The following is a 23,039-nucleotide window of genomic DNA, read 5'->3' as shown; positions in this document are numbered from 1 at the left end:
AATGGAAGGGACTTGTCTGTTGTAATAATGTCCCAATGTTTTTTGACTACCTCTGGAAAGGTATTTTTGGCTCCAGTGTAAGTGGTGACAAATGTCATGCGTTGGTCTCTATTTTCTGTAGTGTCACCAATGTCATTGAGAAGCTCTGAACTTTTGGCTTGCAGTAGTTTCTTAGGATATTCTCTCATCTGAAATCTTTGAATCATTTCTTGAAGTTAGTTTTCTTTATGGCACTCTTCTGTGTTATTTCTGACTACCCTGAGTGGTTGTGATTTAAGCAAAGATCTCTTAGTTGCTGGTGGGTGACAGAGTTCCTGTCTGTCCCTTTCCGAAACAGAGTTGATTGTAACCTGCCACCTTGTTTGTATAAGCGGATATCCAAAAAGTCAATTTGCTCTTTATCATAATGCATCTTGAATTGTAGTGCTCCGTTAGCCCATTAGAACCTGCAACAGATCGTCATGTATCTCTTGAAAAAAATGATCTGGTCATTCTTTAATAATTCTGTTTCGAATTTCTCAAACCAGGCCATGTACAGGTTGGCGTACGATGCGGCCACATTGGACCCGATCCCTGTCTGTTGAAGATAAAACGACTGTTCTAATCGAAAATAATTAGTAGTGAGACAAATCTCAAGTAGATAAAGTAAAATATCCGGGGGTGGACCTATATATGGGTACCTAGATAGATAGAAGGTTATTGCTCGCAGGCCCTCTGTGTGCGGAATCACTGTGTATAAGCTTGTTACGTCTAAGGTAACAAGCAGCACATTATCATCCATTGGTCCCATCCGTGCTAGTAGGCTCAGCAAAGTAGCTGAAACTTTTAGGTAAGAAGCCATATGTTGAACAAGGGATTGCAGAAAAGAATCCACGTATATTGCTAGAGGCTGTTGCAGGGAACCTATGGCCGAAACTTTCGGTCTACCCGGTGGGTGTTGTAGTTGTTTATGTATTTTTGGTACAGTGTAAAGCACTGGGGTCCGTGGGTAGATAGTGGTCAAGAGATCTTTGCTTATCAACGATCAAGATCACTGAGAGACCTTTTATTGTCAAAATGGACCCAATAGAATGTTATAAACACACCACCTGGTTGGACATTAAAAAACCTGGAGTATTCCGTTGCCAGAGTTGTGTAACCTGTAGTGGACTCATTACGGGCCCATCCTTTACTCACCCACATAGGCGTCAGATATACAAACATAAATATCGACTTACATGTACTACGACCTACATTGCGTTTTTATTACACTGCATTTGTGGTCTGTACTATGTGGGCAAGACTTCTGATGACCTCCGGACAAGAATGGCGAATCATCGCTCATCTTTAAAACAGGGGTTCTCTGAACAACCTGTGGCCCGGCATTTCTTGGAATGCAAACATAAAGTTACTGATTTGAAATACACCATCATAGATCATGTCCCCCTATGCCTAGGGGGGGAGATCGTAATAAACTATTATTACAGAAAGAAGCCAGGTGGACCTTCAGACTGGAAACCATCACGCCCAAGGGACTTAATGTACATTTAGACTGACAGGCGTTCCTCTAACAAATCAATTTCATACAGTGAGAGCCACTACCCATTCGGCTGTACATCTTTCATTCTTGCCCATAAGGAGCTGGTTGCTCTATAAGAATTGACCTTCTTTACCTTTGGACCTTTTTTCTTCTAAATATACTTTCCCTTTTTCCTTCTTTCTTTTCTTTTTTACTTTTTCTTCTTTTTCTTTGTCATATATATCATTTTTCTTTAACGTTGTTTTTTTTTTCTTTCTAATTGCTCCAGTTTGTGATTCTGTAGTTTATTACCTTTATGGTAGGCATAATATAATATATATGCACTGAGGATAAAGATATAATTGCGTCCTACTGTATCCACCAGAATCTTGAAATAATTAATTGTCTAGATTACTTAATCTGATCATAACCCCATATTAATGGCAAAGATACCAGCTTGAATGTGCCTATCTGTCCTTAAAGTATATTATTTTTATATAATATTTTATATAATTTTTTATATAATTATACTGATGGTCCTACTTTGTTTTCATTAATATTTCTTCCTAGTCCCCACCCCTGGGGATTATATTAGCTATCAACAGTTGCGTTACACTGTCATACATGCGAGCGAGCTATATCATGATGGTTCACTTTGTGTACAGTTTCCTTGGCAACCATGTTGTTGTCGGATAGGTTGAATCCGCTCTGATGTTTCTTGACAGTCTGATACATCTGGTTTTTGTTCAAACACATTCTTCATTTTTTCGACATTATCACACTGTTTTTAATAGTAACATTCTAATATTGGTTAGATTGTAACAATAGTTTGATTATTTTGTTTGGTTTAGATTATGGGAGTTACGCTGACACGGATGTACACACCCACCAAAGGACGTTCCTGTATGTTGTGTATAAATGTCCGGTGGTGGTGGTAAATATTTTGCCTGTCTGATGACGAGCTTCTGTGGCTCGAAAATGTTCACACATTAAAGTGGGATTTAAACTAAGTCCTTTGCAGTGCGCTTTCTTCTCTGGAATATACTTGCACTTTTTGCAGCACCCAAGGCTTCGCTTTGATTGGTCAGGGGTGCATTCTGCTATTGTTATATATATATATATATATATATATATATATATGTGGTATATTTTGTGTAAAATATCTATACTTATATATCTATATGAATATATATAGGAATATATATTTAAAAATAATAGGAATTTTTTTTCGAAGTGAAGAATATAGGGATTTCAATTATTTCTTTTAAAAAACATATTAAAATTGATTTAAAATTATATTGCATATTGCAAGGTATTTGGCTGGGAAGGGCAGAAAAGTGTATATATATTTGTATATATGTGTTTATATGTATGAATATACACATACATATATACTGTATATATACTTTGTAGCCCTTCCCAGTCAAACACCTATATCATACCATGTCCCTTTTAAAACATTTTTGTATATTTCACTTTAAAAAAAAAAAAAAAATGTATATATATGAGTGTACTACTCTATTTTAATATGTTTTACATGTGTTTTGTTTAACTTTCATTTTAACCCTTACACTTAACTTCAGGTCTCAGGTCGGACTAATTCTTCTAGCTCTATGTGGGATTTTGCTCAAACGCAAGCCATAACTTTCAACTTGTAATATGAGAGATATTTAGCAAGGTCGCGATCTTCATTGAAAGTATAGGGTGAGATAAAGGGACGTCAGCCTCGCTCAATCTTCTCTGGTAAACCTGTTTTACCATGTACTTGTATTATCAATTAGTGCCCTAATTTTAGCATGGTCAAGTGCTATTGATATCTTGGACCGCGCTAGTATTAGTGCTCCACTTGTAATCTGGGCCTATAATAGTTGCTGGCCCTTTAATAACTTAATTGATCTGCGCTGTCATTATACTCCTAAAAAACTGTAAAACTGTGACTTGTGCACTTAGTATTGGGTGTGAAGTCTGCTGTAATTGCTGCTTAGGGTGTGTTACTGATGCACATCTCAGGGCCATGGTTTATAGACATAATAGAAATGGTACTTGTGCAGTGTAAGCAGCATGATCTGCAGGCACTTGGGTTCATACAGTGGACTTCTTAAAAATGGATATCAAGTTAGTTTCTGCCATGATAATTTAGCTTCCATAGATAATGGTAAAAACACGGATAGGCAAACACCGTACCCAAGATACAAATGTACCTGATAGTCTGGTTTTCAACAAGTGCACCAGATATTTTATTTATTAAGTCATAACCCAATGAAGCACTCAGCAAAGTTCACATCAGTTAGTTTGAATCTTTTTTGGGTAGATGTTTATTATGCTTCACAACATCTGTATTGTTCCTTCAGCAATCACAGGGAGCAATGGGGTGGTAGAGTTCCATTGACCTGATGGCAAAGTAAGACTGGTATGGGACAAGTTAAAGACCATATTGAAAGTGATCTATGAGTGGAGTTATTTCTCTGGGCACCATCCATGTCTCTATGACACCTCACCAGAGAGTATTGCAACATATCATATACTGGAGTATTATTTGTACTTAAATATTCAAAACCTCTATTATTCTCAGTTTTAGTCTAGCAAATGTAATATTTCTTTCTTCTTCATTAACATCTTGTTTTAAGCAAGCAACAATATTATTGATGTGCTACTATTCCCAATCTGTCCCATATAGCTTAAAGGGACATGAAACTCAAAATTTCTCTTTCAAGATTCGTATAGAGCATACGATTTTACACAATTTTCCAAATTACTTATATTATCAAATTTGCTTGGTTCTTTTGGTATCCTTTGTTTAGTCCAGTTTGCTGTAAATCAAGTTTTTGTTTTATTTTTAACCCGTTCCTGCCAGGGCTAAAGTGTCTACATTGGAACAACTGTTCCGATGTAGACAAATTGAAATCAATTCAATTATTGGATCGCGTCTGGGAGGCATCCCTATAACCCTAGGAACGCCCTCCAGACCGCGATCAAATCCAGGAAGCACAGAAGGCTTCAGGACAGCCGTTGGCTATGACGTTCTATTCCGTCATAGCGGCTCTAAAGCCCAGTGTAATTATGATGGAATTGAACGGCATAACAGCGTTAAAAGTTTAATCAGTTTTTATTAAGTTTATAAAAAAATAAATACAATGCAATATGCAATTAGATATAGGTAGAACCAAAAGGATTTGACTAGGATCCAAATTCCAAAAGGGGGGAATAGAGAGGGGAGATATTGATCCTCCATGTACTGAGACTTATTTTGTCATATTCAACTAATTGTATATAGGGGTGTTGTGGTTTAGAAATTCTTCCAAAAGTAAATGCATAAAGGGCATTCCCTTTAAAAAAGAATATAAAAGGATAGAAGCTAAGTAGTTTTTTTACACAGGCATCTATTTAAGGGATATGTTGACTTTTCCAATTCTTAGAAAATAAGCCTGCTGAACTCACGTTTTATAGTCCTTGGGGTAGATTTATCATACCCCGGGCGGATATGATTCACTATAGCGAATCATGTCCGCCCTGCATCGCTAAATGATGAAAGCATATGCTGTCGTCATTTAACATTGCACAAGCAGTTCTGGTTAACTGCGATGCCGCCCCCTGCAGATTTAGGTGTCAATCAACCCGATCGTATTCGATCGAGCTGATTGCTGTCCGCAGCCTCAGTGGTTTTAAGACCGCTGCTTCTTAACTCCTGTTTCCGCAGAGCATGAAGGCTCATACGGAAACAGCAGCATTAGGGGCCATTAGGCCCTTAATAAAACGGGCCCTTTGTCTAAATTGTCTTGCACTCAGTTTGGAAAAAAAGCTATAAGAAATTCTTTATTTATACTTAATTTTTTTGGACAGGAACTTCCTCACATCTACTCATAATCATAATAAACATGAAAGTAAAACCTGATTTGGAATGGATCATGACTATACCGTATATAGTTCCTTTTTTCCACTGGACTGATAATAGCAATTTGTGATGTGTGTAATTGAGGGAACAGTGCCCTGTTATTTATTTATTTTTTACCTTTAATATGTTCCCAGTGATCTAATTTACCTGCTGTAGCATATTACATTTTTTACAAATAGCTCCATAGGCCTCTAGTTATTAAGGTCTGGCGGACCTTATTCGCACTGCGGATCAGGTCCGCCAGACCTCGCTGAATACGGCGAGCAATACGCTCGCTGTATTCAGCATTGCACCAGCAGCTCACAAGAGCTGCTGGTGCAACACCGCCCCCTGCAGACTCGCGGCCAATAGGCCACCAGCAGGGGTGTGTCAATCAACCCGATCGTACTCGATCGGGTTGATTTCCGGCACTGTCTGTCCGCCTGCTCAGAGCAGGCGGACAGGTTATGGAGCAGCGGAGCTTGATAACTAGAGGCCTTTATCTTTATTTTCTAATTTGAAATACCTGCTTTTGCCAGTTGTATCCCCACCTATGTTGAAAATTTCAGTACTGGTTATCACACATCCCAGCTGTCCCTAATTCTGAGTTCTGTCCCCCTGAGACATATGTCCTGGTTTGCAGAATGTCCTTTAAGACCATTATAGACTGCCCAGATATACCCAAGGAGCACCCTGACACACCCTCAGACCCACCAGACACACCCATGATCCCATCCGCTATACATACATGACCCCACCCCTCGCAGTGTGGCCACCAGATGCCCCCTTAAACCTTATAAGTCCCTAATACCTAGACACAAATGTCGGAAGGTATGGGTTATAAAAAACTATGTAATCAGAAAAGGTTTAGAAGAATGTATGCTCCCATTGTGGGGTGGAACAGAGAGGTACTAAAATATTTGTTTCCAGTTGTTATCTTAGGCATAAATAAGGGGGTCTTTGTGTTTATTTAGTGATACAATAATTAAATCTGTTCTCCATAGAAGCTCAACCCATTTTAATGGGTTGTTGTTTCAAAGAGCAAAACCAGCTATTTCATATGCTAAAATAAAAAAGGAGCATTTTACCAATTTGAAACACATTAAAGGGAAACAATTTTATATTGCACTTTACCTTTACCTTAAAGGTGGCAGCTGCCTGGACACACGTCACACATGCTCCACCAATACTCTGGCCTGAAAGAATGTAAGCACACATTACAATCTATAAGAATACACATTTTGAGCAGCTTTTAGTCTGATTATTGGACTTTTTTATTTCAACAATTCAGAACTGTTAAAAACACATTTATCCTCTTTCAATCACACATTGGCCATTCATGCACCTTTTTTAATAAATGATAGTTCTGTGCATGCTCAGTGCCATGGATGGCAACCTTATCTTCTACTACATATTACCACCTTTTTAACCCTTCTCTCCTTCATTTTCTGCTCTCTTTGTTCTGCATAGAGCAATGGACATGTAAAATTTGCACGGCCTTGACAGCTTTAGAACTGTGTTTGCTAAAAGCAGTTGAATACATTGAAATAGTTTTGAATTTAAAAATAAAATGAATTTGAATAGATTCCTTTGGGCTCCATTTTTTATACTGCAGGTGGACAATGTTCCCAGGCAGTGAACCTGTCCAATCATGTTTGCTTGGAGTTAGATAACATTCAGATAAAGCATACAAAACAACTTTCCAGTTTAAATCTATTATGACATTTGCTTCATTCGCTGGGCATCCCTTGTTGAAGAAGCAGCAATGCACCACTGGGAGCTAGCTGAACTCATCTGGTAAGCCAATAACAAGAAGTATGTATGTGCAGCCACCAATCAGCAGCTAAATCCCAGTGGAGCCTACCTAGATATGTTATTCAACAAAGGATACCAAGAGAAGTAAGCAAATTAGATCATATAATTAAATTGGACAGTTGTTTGAAATTGCATTCTCTATCTCAGTGATTTTTAACCTTTTTTTTGCCGTGGCACACTTTTTTACATTAAAAAAATCCTGTGGCACACCACCATCCCAAAATTTAAAAAAAATCACACATTGTAGCCTAATGCAGCATATATATATACACATACACACAAACACACATATACTGTATGTATTGTGCTGTTATGCCATGCCTCCTACAAACTACCCCTGCACTGGGAGTAAAAAACAAGCAAAGTTTAAAAAATATGTCACACTGTTGTCAGTCTGCCGTGGCACACCTGAGGATCTCTCACGGCACACTGGTTGAAAAACACTGCTCTATCTGAATCAATAAAGTTTTCTTTTGACTGTATAGTCCCTTTAAACCCACTCTTCTACCCTTGAACAAACAATTGCACATCAAAAGGACTTTAATTATCCTGGACAATTGAGTTCAGGATGTTTTAATTCTGCCACCTCTTAGGTGTGGTAAGGTTAGGAAACATCTTCATAAGCTGCATATTTACTTAGCTGAATAACTGGCGAAGAAATTGTAACTGAAGTCTGTGGTTTTTAATACATTCTAATTTTAATAAAATAGCATTAGCCTGATAGAATACAGGCAAAGATCTGATATTAAAAATGTAATGGTGCTTACTAAGGGTCCTTAAGAATTCAGATGGGCTTCTTAGTAGCAACAATCTGTGATTATTATGTGTCATATATTTGTATTTATTCTGTCATTTTAAAAACATGTTTAATATAAAGTAGCTAAAATGTGTATTTGTTGTACTTTTAAACTGCAAAATTCAAAATAGTTTCTTAATGCCTGTCCTAAAATATCTATAAATGACATCTTTTTATTTGAGCTGTGTTTTTGAAAAATCTTTTTCCATGTGCCTGAATTATGTGGATAATACTTTTCCTTCACACTAGTGCTGGCATTCACATTTTGTTTATATTACGTCCTGTTTTCAGGAGGTTACGGCAATTCCAGTAAGAGGGAGACATCCAAATTCCTTATTATTTTACGTCTTCCTTTCAGATTTAGGGGCATAGAACCATTTAGTGTGTTTCATAAAATAGAATAGCAGCTGAAGTCTGCCTTTTCACTTTCTGAATATATTTAGCAATAAAATGTAAGTATTTAAAGGGATTTGAATCCCAATATTTGTGTGTCATGATTCAGATAGAGCATGTGATTTTAAACAACTTCCTTATGTACTTCTATTATCAGTTTTTCTTTGTTTTTTGGTATCTTTTGTTGAAAAGCAGAGAAGTGAGCTTAGGAGGCTGCCCATTTCAGGAGCACTATATGGCAGCAGTTTTGAAAGACTGTTATCCATATGCAAGAGCGCTAGAGGGAAGCACAATTTCCTGCCAGTAGTGCGCCAAACACATACCTAGGTATCTATTCAGCGTAGAATATCACGGGAACGAAGTAAATTAAAAACATTCTTAAAATTGTATGCTTTGTCTAAATTGCAAAAGAACATTTTTGGGTTTGATATCCCGTTAAAGCCTCAGCAAAATAGGTTTAAACAAACAAAAACAACAAATGTTTTTATGCGTTTACTGCTCTTTTATAAATATTTTGTGTATTATGAATGCATATGAACATCATTTTATGTGTTTTTTTTACTAGGGCCTGGTCATGAACACATACCAACCTGGGTTTGGGTCTCAGCAGCAGTTGGCAACTTTTTGGCATATGCTCTAGGTAAGGTGATTAAAGCTCTAAATAAAAGAACACAAAGGTCTAGATTACAAGTGGAGCACAATTAATCGCGTAGGATTGTGCTCAGCCTTGTATAAAGAATAACGAACAGTCCAGTATTAAAAGTGTTAACCTAGGTATCATAACACAGCTGGAGTTTTTGTTGTGTGACTGTGCCCTCTACTTTTAATAGTGCTGTACGGTATTAGCCCTCTCATCAAGATTACAAGTGGAGCACAATTAATCACGTAGGATTGTGCTCAGCCTTGTATAAAGAATAACGAACAGTCCAGTATTAAAAGTGTTAACCTAGGTATCATAACACAGCTGGAGTTTTTGTTGTGTGACTGTGCCCTCTACTTTTAATAGTGCTGTACGGTATTAGCCCTCTCATCAAGATTACAAGTGGAGCACAATTAATCGCGTAGGATTGTGCTCAGCCTTGTATAAAGAATAACGAACAGTCCAGTATTAAAAGTGTTAACCTAGGTATCATAACACAGCTGGAGTCTTTGTTGTGTAACTGTGCCCTCTACTTTTAATAGTGCTGTACGGTATTAGCCCTCTCATCAAGCTTGTATTACAAATGGTGAGATATATGTTATATTGGCTGAAGAATAGTGGTTCTCTCATTGGGACATAAGAATTTAATGAATTCTCCAAAACCATCTACTTAAGTGCCAGAAATTAATTTGTTTGTTATATTGGCTGAAGAATAGTGGCTCCTTTTAGGAAACAAGATTTTAAACAGATCTCCATGAGACCATCTATTTAAGTGCCAGAAACAAAACACTTTGATTCAGCTATGGGAAAGTGATACTCAAATAGGCCAAAGTTTTGGGACTGCAAACATATACAGACATTCAGGACCTAAGAAATAGGTATCTGATTCGTCTTACTTATATATTCCTCTGCACTTGTTAGATTCTAAGCGGAGTCAATTTGTCTTCATTTTATCACTAGCTGGAAATCAGTGGTTCTTGGGCTGGAATACAAGGACCGCAATCCTCACTATTTTCTGTCCATCTAAGGCTGGAACTATTAACCTTATATTAAAGGAGTCAAAGTACTGTTTATCTTGCTTAATAGTATATATGGACACAGAGTCTGGCTTGTTAAAGTCAACTATATTCATTGTATATTTTTGCTGACCCAATCAAGCTTTATTGGCAGCAAAGCAGCCTTAAGCCCAATCACTAGGCCCAAATTGCTGGTTGAGAACATTCAAATTAGCCTGGAGTGGATTTCATTACCATGGTCAAACAGAAGATACAAGCATGCATTATTTTGAACTGTAATATCTTTCTAGTTATACTTTGGAAAGAAAGCTCTCATTTATACGTTAGATGAAAAATTACTCTCAGTGAAGAAGGCCTTTCTTATTTAAATACAGGGTTATATTATACTTCCCTCTTCCTCCTAAAAGACAATCCTAGGCATCTGCCACTAAAATATAGTTGGAAGAAGACAGCCAGGTAGTAATATAAGGATTAAGAGTGCCATACTGATTGGCTTAAATATAGATGATCTGTTTATGCCAAAACTGCAATATCAGATTTATAACTATATATTGTGATATAGAACTATATATACGTCTTCTAAATGGTCTTTGCCAAATTTCTTATAATCAGAGGCATAACCAATTATGATGATTTAACCTACTGCTCTTAAAGACACCAGTATACCTATGTCATAATAGCATAGACAAAGCAAAATTAGAAACTATAAAATAGTAGCACACAAATTGTGTCATATCTTAGAGCACCCAAAACTTTAGCAGAGTCATATCTGTACACACTTCTTATAATTACTGTGGTTAGAATGTTATATCTAATTATATAATCATATACTGGGAATCACCTCATTGCCTGTTACTATACAGGTAATGAACACATAATTAAATGAACATACCCCTTTTTGATCTCTTCACCTGAACACTCCCCCACTTTTCTTATATAACACCCTTTTACATATATGTAAAAATTTGTGATCTCTAGCAAGAATAAATCCCCCGCTATTGGCATAAAAAAAAAACAGCTAAGAAAGAAAAATATGTAGAGGGTTGTCTGAATCAATTAGAAGCAGCTCCGATGAAATTACTCCCATACAGAACCCCATTGACTCAGAAACTATTATAAAACAACTAACAGACATATTCATATCTCAGTTTACACAGATCAGACAAGGGTTAAACGTATTATCCACTGAAGTCAAAACCTTTCAAAATCGTATCACTGAAGTTAAGCAAAGAGTCTTGGATGTGGAGGATAGGGTGAACACACAAGAATTTGATATAAATGCGTTAAAAAAACAATCTATGGCATTAAAAGCTAAAATGGAAGATCTTGAAAATCGTTCTAGACAAAATAATTTAAGATTAATTGGTATCCCAAAAGGATTTATGAATGAAGATCTAATGCAGTTTGCCACAAATTATTTACCAAAATTAATAGGCCTCCCACCCGAGACAAATGCTATTTTGATTGAAAGAATAGATAGAATAGGAGTTATCAGAAACAATGTACAAGGAAATTATTTCCCTAGACCAGTGATAATGAAATGCTTGAACTATCAAGATAAGGTTAAAATTTTGAGGACATATAAAAGCTTAGTAAATACCCCACTTATTGAAGGGAAGACAATTATGTTTTCCAAGATTTCTCTATTGACACAGTAAATAAGAGGAGGATGCTGACTCCTATCTGTACTCAGCTTATTAAGTCCAAAATCAACGCCACCATTATTGACCCTGACCAATTAAAAATCACATTTGAGGATGAAATACAAATGTTTGATAACCCAATCTCAGCCCAAGAATGCTTAGCTAAGAAAAAGATACAGGTCTTATTAAAATTATCAAATGGTAAAACCTTTATAACTGACATTTATGATGATTGAATATGAGTACTATGTTTTTAACCTTCTTTTTATTATTTCTCTTTATACGCTCAGGGCTATTCACTGCCCTTCCTTTTTTTTTCTTCCTCTCTCTCTTTTCCCCCTCCCACTCTATCCCTCCTCTCTTGAATATTCCACCGGGTAGAGTTGACATGTCAATATTATCCTTTGTTTATTAATCTAAAATGAGTCAAAAATCATTTTGTGGAATATAGGAGGCATATAATCTCCTATTAAAAGTTAAGCAGTACTAAAACATATTAAACATTTAAATGCCGACATAGCATTTATACAGGAGACTTATCTCTCTCAATCAGAATCTGAAAAATTAAAGTCTGGTTGGGTAGGGGAAATTTTCTTTACCCCATGTAAAAAAAAGAAAAAAGGGAGTAGCTATTCTGTTTAAAAAAGCATTAAACTTTTCCTTAATCTCGCAAGAAATGGAGAAAGAAGAAATGGATAAAGAGGAAATGGATAAAGAGGAAAGGGACATATTTTTTTGGGATAGAATCCAGAACAGAATAATTACTAACCTGAGTAATAATCTTATAATTGGGGGAGATTTTAATCTTGCTCCATTAGTTAATCTGGACAGGATGGATAAACCAGATAATAAAATGATCAATATTGGAGAGACCAAATTATATAATCAACTGAATGTTAAAGATATACCTGTATGGAGATTGAGAAATCCAAATAATAGACGATATACGTGTCTATCCAAAGCACATAAAACATATTCCCTTATACATTATTTCCTGGCCTCTCCAATGTTGACTGATAAAACTGAAAAGGCTGAAATAAAATAAATCACCCTGTCAGATAACTCCCCAATCACTAATGAACTCACATTGTAAACAAATGAAATATTCAGGATTGCGGTTTCCGCGATACTTGGTAAATAATAATAAGTTTTCACAATTTCTAAAAAGCAAATGAGAAGAGTTTCTACATTTTAATAAAGATTATTTTGAAAAGATTTAAATATTTTGGGAAGCTTTTAAATGTGTGACCAGAGGAGATATTTTAGCATATACGATAACCCCCCCCCCCCCTCAAAAAAAAGAGAAGATTTAGATCAGAACAACTGGCAAATCAAGTATCTATTGCTTATAATAGGTACCTGACAGAGAGAAGCCTGTGGAATTGGAATCAATATATTAAAGCAAAAGATGAAAGAGATACTTTCCTATTAGAACAACACAATTAGCAGGAAGAAAAGCAAATAGCATCTTCTTTAGACATGTGAACAAATCTGGGAAATATCTTGCCAATTTAATTAGAAATCAAAAGCAGAATAATCATATCTCTATAATTAAAAAAGAAGGAAGGAATAGACGAGGCACAAAAAAAACTTTTGGGATAAAATTAAAATCCCATATATAAATGAGGATCAATTGGAAATGATAGAAGCCCTATAACAACCCTGGAAGTGGAATCTGCTATTAAAACCTCTGTCACTAATTAAGCGGCAGGCCCGGATAGCCTGCCTTACAAATTCTATAAAATACTAAAAGAATCAATTGGGCCTACTTTAACTAATCTATATAATTATTATCTTATAAAGGAAAATGAGCCATCTAAAAATTTTATACAATTATATACATCATTAATACTGAAATCAGATAAAAATCCGAAAAATATGGGGTCATATAGACCTATTGCTTTACTGAATACAGATTACAAAATATTGACATCAATCATAGTTAATATAATACAAAATCTAATGAGAAATATTATACACAAAGACCAATCAGGTTTTATAAAGGGTAAATCATCTATCTATAATTTACGTAAGATCTTTACATTACTTTCATATCTAAATGCCCAAGAACAGATAGGCAAAGATATAAACCTGATTAACCCTAAAGTACTATCTCTAGATGCTGAAAAAACATTTAATTCCTTAACTTATGATTTGTTCACAACTCTACACAAATTTGGCTTTAAAAACAAATTTCTCAAGTTAATACAATCATTATATAATAAACTAATGTCATCTCTAATAGTTAACTTCTCTATCTCTGAACCCTTTATATTGCATAAGGGCACACGGCAAGGTTGCCCTCTTTCACCCTTACTTTTTGATTTAGCTATTGAGTCTTTAGCTATTATTATAAGAGATAATATAGAAAGGAATAAAAATAATGGACAAAAAGGTATTAATTTCTCTTTACGCAGATGACCTCCGCCTATTCATGAACAAGGCAGATACCTAAATACTTATTTTATTAAAATTGATCCAAAATCTTGGATCCTTTTCTGGTTATAAAATAATCGAATTAAAATCTGAAATACTTTGGCTTAATAATAAACATTCGGTAATACCTCATCCTTTTCAAGAAGCTCAAAATAATTTTAAATACTTGGGTATAAAATATCTCTTTCTCCAAGGTCCTTGTATTAGATAAACTATAGAGACAAATTAAACCAGATCTGTGATAGTCTAGATAGATGGTCTAAATTACCCTTATCTTTAAATTGGTAAAGTAAATATCTTTAAAATGATCTTATTCTCCAAAATATTCTATCTAATGCAAACTATTCTGCTCCCTCTACACCATTCTGATATGCAAATGATAAATAAAAATGTAATTAAATTTCTCTGGCAAGACAAAAGACCAATGTTAAGCCTTGAAAAGTTACAAATGCCTAAGGAGAAAGGAGGGCTAAATTTACCAAATTTAATAATATGTAATAAAATTTGCAATAGACTGGTTTATAACGGGAAACTACTATACAATATAGAGCTAAAACAAAAAATAGTATATCCTTTTACTCTACCGGCATTGGCTCATATTCAGATGAAAGATCTACCTATATTATGTACAAAGATTCCTGTAATGTATGAATCTATTAAAGCTTGGCAGGATATTTATTCAATCAGCTGATCTAATTCTTTAATACTGAAATATCTTCCCATACAGGGAAACCCTCTTTTTATAACGGGATTTACAACAAAACCCTTCATAGAGTGGGCAGAATTAGGACTTAAAAATCTTTACCAATTAATAAATAAACAAGATAATTTGATTTAAACCTTCCAGAATATCAGACAAGAGTTTGAGATTCCCAATAACCATCTATTTGTATATTACCAAGTAAAAAATTGTATAATGACCTTAATGCAGCAACATGGATATAATTGGAGCTCTAAATTTCAGGAAAAAATCTTTATTCAATTTAGAAGCGGAACATATTCTATTTTTTTAATATATAAGTCTTTAATGACAATTAAAAATGAAAAAGTAATACAAAGGAGCCACTCTAAATAGACTGAAATACTGGGTATAAACTTAGCGGAAAATGTAATAATTCAAAGTATAAGGAGAGTAAACAAAGCATTGATGGCAACATATTATCAAGAATCCCAAATAAAATTAATCTATATTAACCCCAGAGAGAATGGTCAAATTAACCAAAACAGAAGATGCTCTTTGTATAAAATGTGGCAATATATTACAAATATATTACACTGCTTCTGCTTGTCATAAAATTAGAAATTTTGGCATAAACTCTCTGACTGGCTAAGCAATATAGTTCAAACTATAAAAAAAAATTGGAGGAGGGCGGAGCCGGCAGCAGCGATGGTGGCTGTGTAACTCCTGAGCTCTGTAACCCAGCTCCATAGAACAGCTCATAACAGACTTTATTTCCCTAATTTAAACTTGCAAAACATGCCCCAGTGAAAGATTGCTATACCAGGAACCACGGGACCACTTTCAACAAAAGACCCAGGGGGTTTACTTAGAGCGCTGGCCACTATCATGATCGCTGCCTGTGGCGCACTTTGAAATACCCTGGCAGGTTACAGGCCCATGAGCTAAAGTGGAACTAGCTTGTCGGCCGTCAGAGAGAGACACTACCGCTCAGGTGAGAAGCGAGGAGCGCAACAGCGTGAGGCATCGGGGACTGACAGCACTTACCCGCAGAGCAACGCAACATCTTGATGCGACTTGATCGCATAACGTTCAGGTAGGAGGCCGTCATCCCACTGTTAGGTGACGGAGGGTGTCGACATGGAGGGTTGGCCTGTAGCGGGTGAGGAACACGTAGGGCTGTGATACTTTGGCCCCAATACAGGCAGGAGAACCTGGGAAAGTGTGTACAAAAATAATATCAGGCTCTGGCTCTGGGATTTTAAAACCGCAGACACAAGGCAAGAGCAGCTCGGCCAACAATTAAATAAAAATTTAGCACTCCACATGGCAGTTCACTTGACACCAATACGCACAAATCAGGGACTGCTCTTCTTATTTAACTTATTGCGTTTTAAGGTGAAAACTGCCTATCTCAATCTAACCACTTCAATAGAGACTTTGTTGAAACTACCTAGAAAGCTAGCTCATTACCCCTAATCAAGGTTTAATTACCGCATCTGTCCTTGAGAGGGGAATACAGTACACCTGCTTAACCCCAGCCAGCATTGCAAAATGAACGCCAAACTCTCTGCAAAACCTAATAAGCCACCAAAATTGCCCAGTCACAGGGACAGCATGGTTGCCCAGTTTTTCTCACCCTCAAGCACAAAAGTCACTACAAGCGAAGAGATTAACAAGTCGCCAATGAAATGGGCTCAGACACCACAAACAAATATAGAGGATTCAGAAGAGAGTACGCCTGTTCCAAACACCATCCTCTCCACATTAGCGTCCAAACAGGACATAGCTGACATAATTTGCTCTTGCATACGCGAAGAGATAGCAGAAATAAAGCAAGACCTACACTCTGTGGAGGCTCTGGAAGAATTCACAGACCATCTCCAGGAGGAGATTAACTCGACCCAAGATACTACAAATCATCACACATCCCTCATTGCAGATCTCTACGACAAAATAGAAGATATCGAGAACAGAAGTCGACGGAAAAACCTTAGAATCAGGGGTGTACCTGAGTCAGTATTACCTAAGGACTTTCCAATCTATCTTCCGGCCCTCTTCGCACATCTCAGGAACACCTCTCCCTCCACAGATATTCCGTGGGTCAAAGCCCATAGAGCCCTTAGGCCAAAACCCCCGGACATGGCCCCCTCAAAAGATATCATTATGAAGTTTAGGGAGTTCAGAGAAAAAGAAGAGCTCCTAAACCTTTCACGTAAACACCAACTGGTGAAATTCAGGGGGGTTGTCCTTCAATTTTATCAAGACCTGTCACAGCGGACATTGCAAAGGAGAAGAGATCTCACCCCTTTGACAGCACTCCTCCGACAAAAGAAAATCCTCTACAGGTGGGGATTCCCTTTTTACCTCTATGTCTTACATGGAAATAGAAAATTGGTCTGCAAGACTCTGGAAGATGTCAGTGCCTTTTGGCACTAGAAATTGATCCTCCTGAGGGACTTCCTACAGAAGATCCCCCTGAGCCCCCTAAAAAGAGACTTGCCAGACCTGTTCCTGGAGATTGGCAGCGAATAGCATCAAGACCGAAGACTAAACTGCAGGCCAAAACTTCTGGCTCTTCTTCTAAAGACACAGCCTAGACAGTTTTTTCTCTCATCTGGCTCTCTCCAAGCTGTGAACTGGCTGGTAGCCTCTTTGCCTGATCTTCCAGTATTGTATTAGGGTAATGTATAGTCTCGAATGACCATATGTTTCTGTATGTCCTAAGGTTCCTTTTTTTAGGAACATTTTATTTTCTTCTTTCTTAATGTTATTTTTGCAATTGTTTTTTCTTATATTACTAGCAAGAAGTCTATGTAATTGAGCATTAGTTAGATTTAATAGTATAACCTTCTATAATGGAGTGGGTTATAATCCCTCCCCTTGAGCAATAAAAGTTAAATGACTTTAATAGTATTAAGATATTCTATGAGAAGATGTAAATTCCATTGTTTGTTTCAATTTTGTTTGATGTTTATACTATTTATGCTATGTAACAGAGACGCGGGCCCAATGGCTCATTCAGAAAATACTACTTGCAACACTTTACACTCACATCTATACTTGCACTCCCACTTATACTTATTCTTTCATAGGCATCAACAACAGCCAAAACATGAGCGCAAACACTAAAACTCTCACCTTAATAAGTCAGAATGCTATGGGCTTGAACTCTGCGCAAAAACGCTCATTAGCTATACGAGATTTACGTAGGAAGGGGGGTGACATCCTTTTTTTACAAGAGACACACTTCTTGAAACATAGGGAGCCTAAATACTTGGGTGGCCACTTCACACAATGTTTTCACAGCTCATTTGACCACAAACGCAATGGCGTGAGTATTCTCATAAGCAGACATGTATCTTTTACCCCCATTCACACCCACACAGATACAGAGGGTAGATTCCTATGCGTGACTGGCCTATTATTCGGCTCCCCGGTGACGCTGGTTAATTTGTATGCCCCCAACACCAAGCAACTCCCTTTTTTTAGAAAATGCTTTGCGCAGATCTTAGACCACACAATAGGAGCGTTATATTTAAGTGGAGACCTCAACATCCCCATCCAACCATATTTAGACACCATGAATCCAAAGCCCACAACACCTAAGCATACAGTCAAACAAATTTGGAAACTCATGCTTGAACAGACATTGTTCGATATTTGGAGATTTAAACATCCTGAGAAGAGGGATTACACCTTTTTCTCAGCCCCTCACCGTTCTTATAGCAGAATTGACTACCTCTTCACCAACCAAAGAGGTCTCACTAATGTCCTGTCTTCCAGACTTTCACACACGGTGTGGTCCGACCACTCTGCAGTACTAACAACACTCAAATGGCCATCGGCACCACAAAGCACTTTGCAGTGGAAACTGGACGAGAAATTATTAAATTTCCCAGACTTTATTGACAAATTAGAGAAACTTTTACAGGAATATTTCCAATTTAATTCCCTACCTGAAACAGACCCCTTTGTTGTCTGGGAGGCCCACAAGTGTTTCATTAGAGGGGAATTTATAAAATATCAAGCCCATGTTAGGCAAAAAGCGCGACAGCTGTATAAAACATCTACTGATTTATTATCCAAACTTGAGTACGAACACAAACGAAACCCCTATTCTCCTCAAATATTGGCTGAGTTAGAAAAGGCTAGGAAAACAGTTCATGACCAGTTAATTAGCAAAGCCAACGCATTTGCCTTAAAGACCAAACAGAAATTCTACTTTGAAAGTAATAGAGCGGGAAAACTTCTTGCACGCTCCCTGAAACTTAAAAAGCTTAAAACCTTTATACATGAAATTAAAACTCCCACAAACCAGAAAGTAAATACCACTCCTGAAATTCTCTCCCAATTTATGGCATACTACTCTAAACTCTATGATCTCCCAAAAATCGACCGCCCCATAGACACCAGAAGCGTTATAAATGAATACCTTCTAGGCACCCCCTTACTGCAACTCACTGATGCGCAAGCGTCAAAACTAGAGGTACCCTTTTCAACGGTGGAACTCCTGACTACCCTTAAGCAACTACCTTCGGGTAAAAGTCCAGGCCCTGATGGGTTTACTGTCGCCTATTACAAAAAGTTTGCACCCAGCTTACTCCCCCGCTTATGTACCCTATTTAACTTAGTAGACCAGGAGCATCCTTTTCTCCCACCTATGCTGGAAGCACATATTTCTGTGATCCCTAAGCCCGGCAAACCTACAGATATCCCTTCTAACTATCGCCCTATCTCGTTATTAAATGTAGACATTAAGCTTTACGCAAAACTCATAGCCTCCAGACTTAACAAATTCCTTCCACATCTAATTCACTTAAATCAAGTAGGCTTTGTTCCCCGCAGAGAGGCACGAGATAATACCATCAAAATCCTAAACTTAATTGAATACACTCAGACACAAAGCATCCCCTCATCTTTCTGGCCATCGATGCCGAAAAGGCTTTCGATAGGCTGGACTGGTTGTTCCTTAAATCTACACTAGCCCAGTTTGGCCTAGGGGAAAAGCTTATCGAGAAAATCTTCGCTCTCTACCAGATACCGAAAGCCTGCATCAAATTAAACGACTCTATATCTGATTAATTCCCCATATTAATAGACAGGGCTGCCCCTTATCCCCCATTTTGTTTATTTTGGCCATGGAGGTTTTAGCCTCCAATGTCAGGAAAAAGGATGAAATATGCGGAGTCCATATAGCAGATACACACTACAAAACAACACTTTATGAGGATGACATTTTATTTTCATTGACCTCACCCTTGCAATCCCTATCGGCACTGATGCCGGTTATAGAAACATATAGTACCCTCTCTAACTTCAAAATAAACATGCAGAAATCGGAGTTCCTGGGCATCGGCATCACTGATCAGATTTCCCAACAGATCACCAAACAATACCAATTTCTGTCAAAACACAATTCTATAAACTATTTAGGGATACGCATAACGAACTCGAGGGAGTCCTTACATCACTTAAACCACCAGTACCTCTTTGATTCTATTAGATCAGATATAAGGGCATGGCGAAATAAAAATCTCTCATGGCTGGGTAGAATACAAACCTTTAAAATGAGCATCTTGTCACGTTTTTTATACATGTTTCAGACAATACCCATCCAGCCTCCCCCACAGTATATACATTCCGCACAGATCTTCATAAACGGATTTATATGGGCACACAAACGTCCTAGAATAGCTAAGTCCATTCTTTACAGAAATAGAGACGGGGGGGACTCAGAGTGCCTAATCTCTTGATATATATGCAAGCAGCACAATTAACCAGGGTGGTTGACTGGTGTAAAAACACTCTAGATAAAGAATGGGTCAAGCTTGAGCACGACCTAACTGGCTCAAAAAGTCTAGGCTCTTTGTGTTGGACATACAGACAATATAGATCTTTGTCGCCACTCACCCCTTTGTTGGTGTCCGACACACTTCTAACATGGGACTGTCTCACAAGATCTCAGAATGGCATATCTACTATTCCCTCACCACTAACCCCTCTACTACACAATACTGATTTCCCCCCGTTACTGCATAAATGGTCAGAAGGACTATATACAATAGCAGCAGGCCTACCCTGCCATTTAGTTATAGAAAAAGAGGCCATAATACACAAAACATCCTTAGCAGACAAAAATATTGTTTTTTTTTTATAGATGGTTTGAGTATCTACAACTATCACATTTCCTCTCTTGTCACAAAGATAAACCTAACCTGATAAGAGGCGTAATCCCTTTTGAATCCCTCTGTCAATCTCCGCAGCTAGCGAAGGGCACTCTTTCTAAGATATATAAAATCCTCATTGCCTTACACTCTAAAAACCTCCCACCATACACTAAAGCATGGGAAACTGAACTAGGGTTTGATGTCCCCCCTGAAACTTGGGGCACCATATTCCAACAAATGGGGAAGGCACCCTCTTCAATGGGTATCACAGAAACAAACCTAAAACTACTTGAAAGATGGTATCTCTACTCTAGCAGGCTAGCTAAGATCTATCCTCACTCCAATCCACTGTGTTGGAGGGATTGTAAACAAATAGGTACACTTCTTCATATATGGTCGGACTGCCCTATACTCCAACCCTTTTGGCAAGACATTCATAGAGAAATTCAAAAGGCCCTTTCTGTGGAAATTCCCTTTAATCCTTTAACGCTGCTATTCAATAAGCCTCCTAAGATCAAATGCAAGTATAGACAGGTCTTATTATACATTATGCTAAGCAGCGCAAAACAATTGGTCCCTAGATTATGGAAACAGCGTACCAACCCAAAGGGAATGGTTACAAAACGTCACACTCCTTTTGTCCCTTGAAAGATTTCATTATCAGAAAACAAATAGGATGGACTTTTATTGTCCAATGTCTCTATTTTGGGAAACATACACTTATACGTATGCCAGGACGCCACCCCAACTAAACAACTCCAGCAATGTTACATCCCTGTCTGCTTAAACCATCCCACATGGCGAGGAAAAAGGAATGACCTAGCTAGAGCCCCGCCTTGGGACCGTGTCTCGTATTTTAATCACCATTTTACTGATGGTAAGTTACATTCAAGTGTATTTGTACTTGTAAGATTTTTCAGTTTCGATATATGTTATGTAGCAAAGTTTATATGTTATGTGGTTGTTTTATCCACACGTTTTGAAAAAAAAAGAAAAACCTACAAGCTATCTTGAACTATTGAGATGATTTTCTAGGGGTGCAACACCATGGACCCCAGAACTTAGCAAAATGGACAATTTCGTCCTTGTCTTATGTTTTTTTTTATTGATTTAATTGTATAACGCTGGATAAAATCCATGGCAATTGTAAAACTTTTAATTACGTCAATAAAGCTTGTTTGAAAAAAAATAAAATAAAAATTTGGAACCCCAACATATCATATTTCTTTTGGATGGATCTATATATAGGGGAGACACCAAATTCTTAAATGTATCCATCCTGCTGGGTAGGAAAATAATATTAAAACTATGGAAGTATAGAAAAGCCCCTAGATTTGGGAATCTGAAATCAGCTCTGTCATATTCTTATACAGGAACAGATAGACACATTATCCCTTTTAGAAAATTGTATAGAAGTATTTATTCAGAAGTGGGAGAAATTTATATAAGCCCAAGAAATAGATTTCCAGAAGAAAATCCTAACCCCCTTTATAAATACTATTCTGATGATGGAATATATGCTTCAAGGACAATGGACGTTCTAAGAGGATTAGGGGGTGGGGAGTGGAGGAAGGGAAATAGAGAGAGGCCCTTCAAAAGGAAAAAAAAGAGAAAATATATATATTTTTTTTCTCTTTTCATTCTTTCTCTTTTTCTTTCTTCATTTTCTTAAATGGATCGTCTGCTTAATTTTAGCAGCACAATATATACTGGTTTATGATAATACCTCTGTTAAAACGTGACCTATAAGATCTTTTATTTATTTTTTTCTTACATTTGATATCTATGAACTAGACCAGGGGTCGGCAACCTTTCAGGCCTCAGGGACCACTAAACTCACAATTTTAAATCCCGTGGATCACTAACAGTATATATATATAGATACAAACTCAGTTAAGGAATCCGCCCTCCTAAGTCAACTACTTGTACTTCTACTCCAATAATATAATCAACACACAAACAGTGAAGTCACAGATTTTTCTCAAAATGGTGCAATTGAAATTTGCACCATTTTGAGAAAAACCTGTGACTTCACTGTTTGTGTGTTGATTATATATATGTATATATGTATATTGTATATAC

At 37.1% G+C, this 23,039-nt stretch overlaps 1 protein-coding gene across 1 annotated transcript in view; it reads left to right on the top strand.

The window, feature by feature from the left end:
• LOC128661646 (ethanolaminephosphotransferase 1-like) overlaps positions 1 to 23,039 on the top strand; it is a 189,672-nt gene that overhangs the window by 95,521 nt on the left and 71,112 nt on the right. Inside the window, exon 4 of the mRNA XM_053715877.1 lies at positions 8,939 to 9,013. Within this exon, the coding sequence (XP_053571852.1) occupies positions 8,939 to 9,013 (75 nt within the window). The remainder of the gene's footprint in view (positions 1 to 8,938; positions 9,014 to 23,039) is intronic.

Source organism: Bombina bombina, chromosome 5, assembly GCF_027579735.1.
Source record: "Bombina bombina isolate aBomBom1 chromosome 5, aBomBom1.pri, whole genome shotgun sequence".
NCBI classification, from domain to species: domain Eukaryota; kingdom Metazoa; phylum Chordata; class Amphibia; order Anura; family Bombinatoridae; genus Bombina; species Bombina bombina.
Note: the sequence above shows the minus strand (reverse complement) of the source record. Positions and strands in the feature narration are given on the sequence as shown.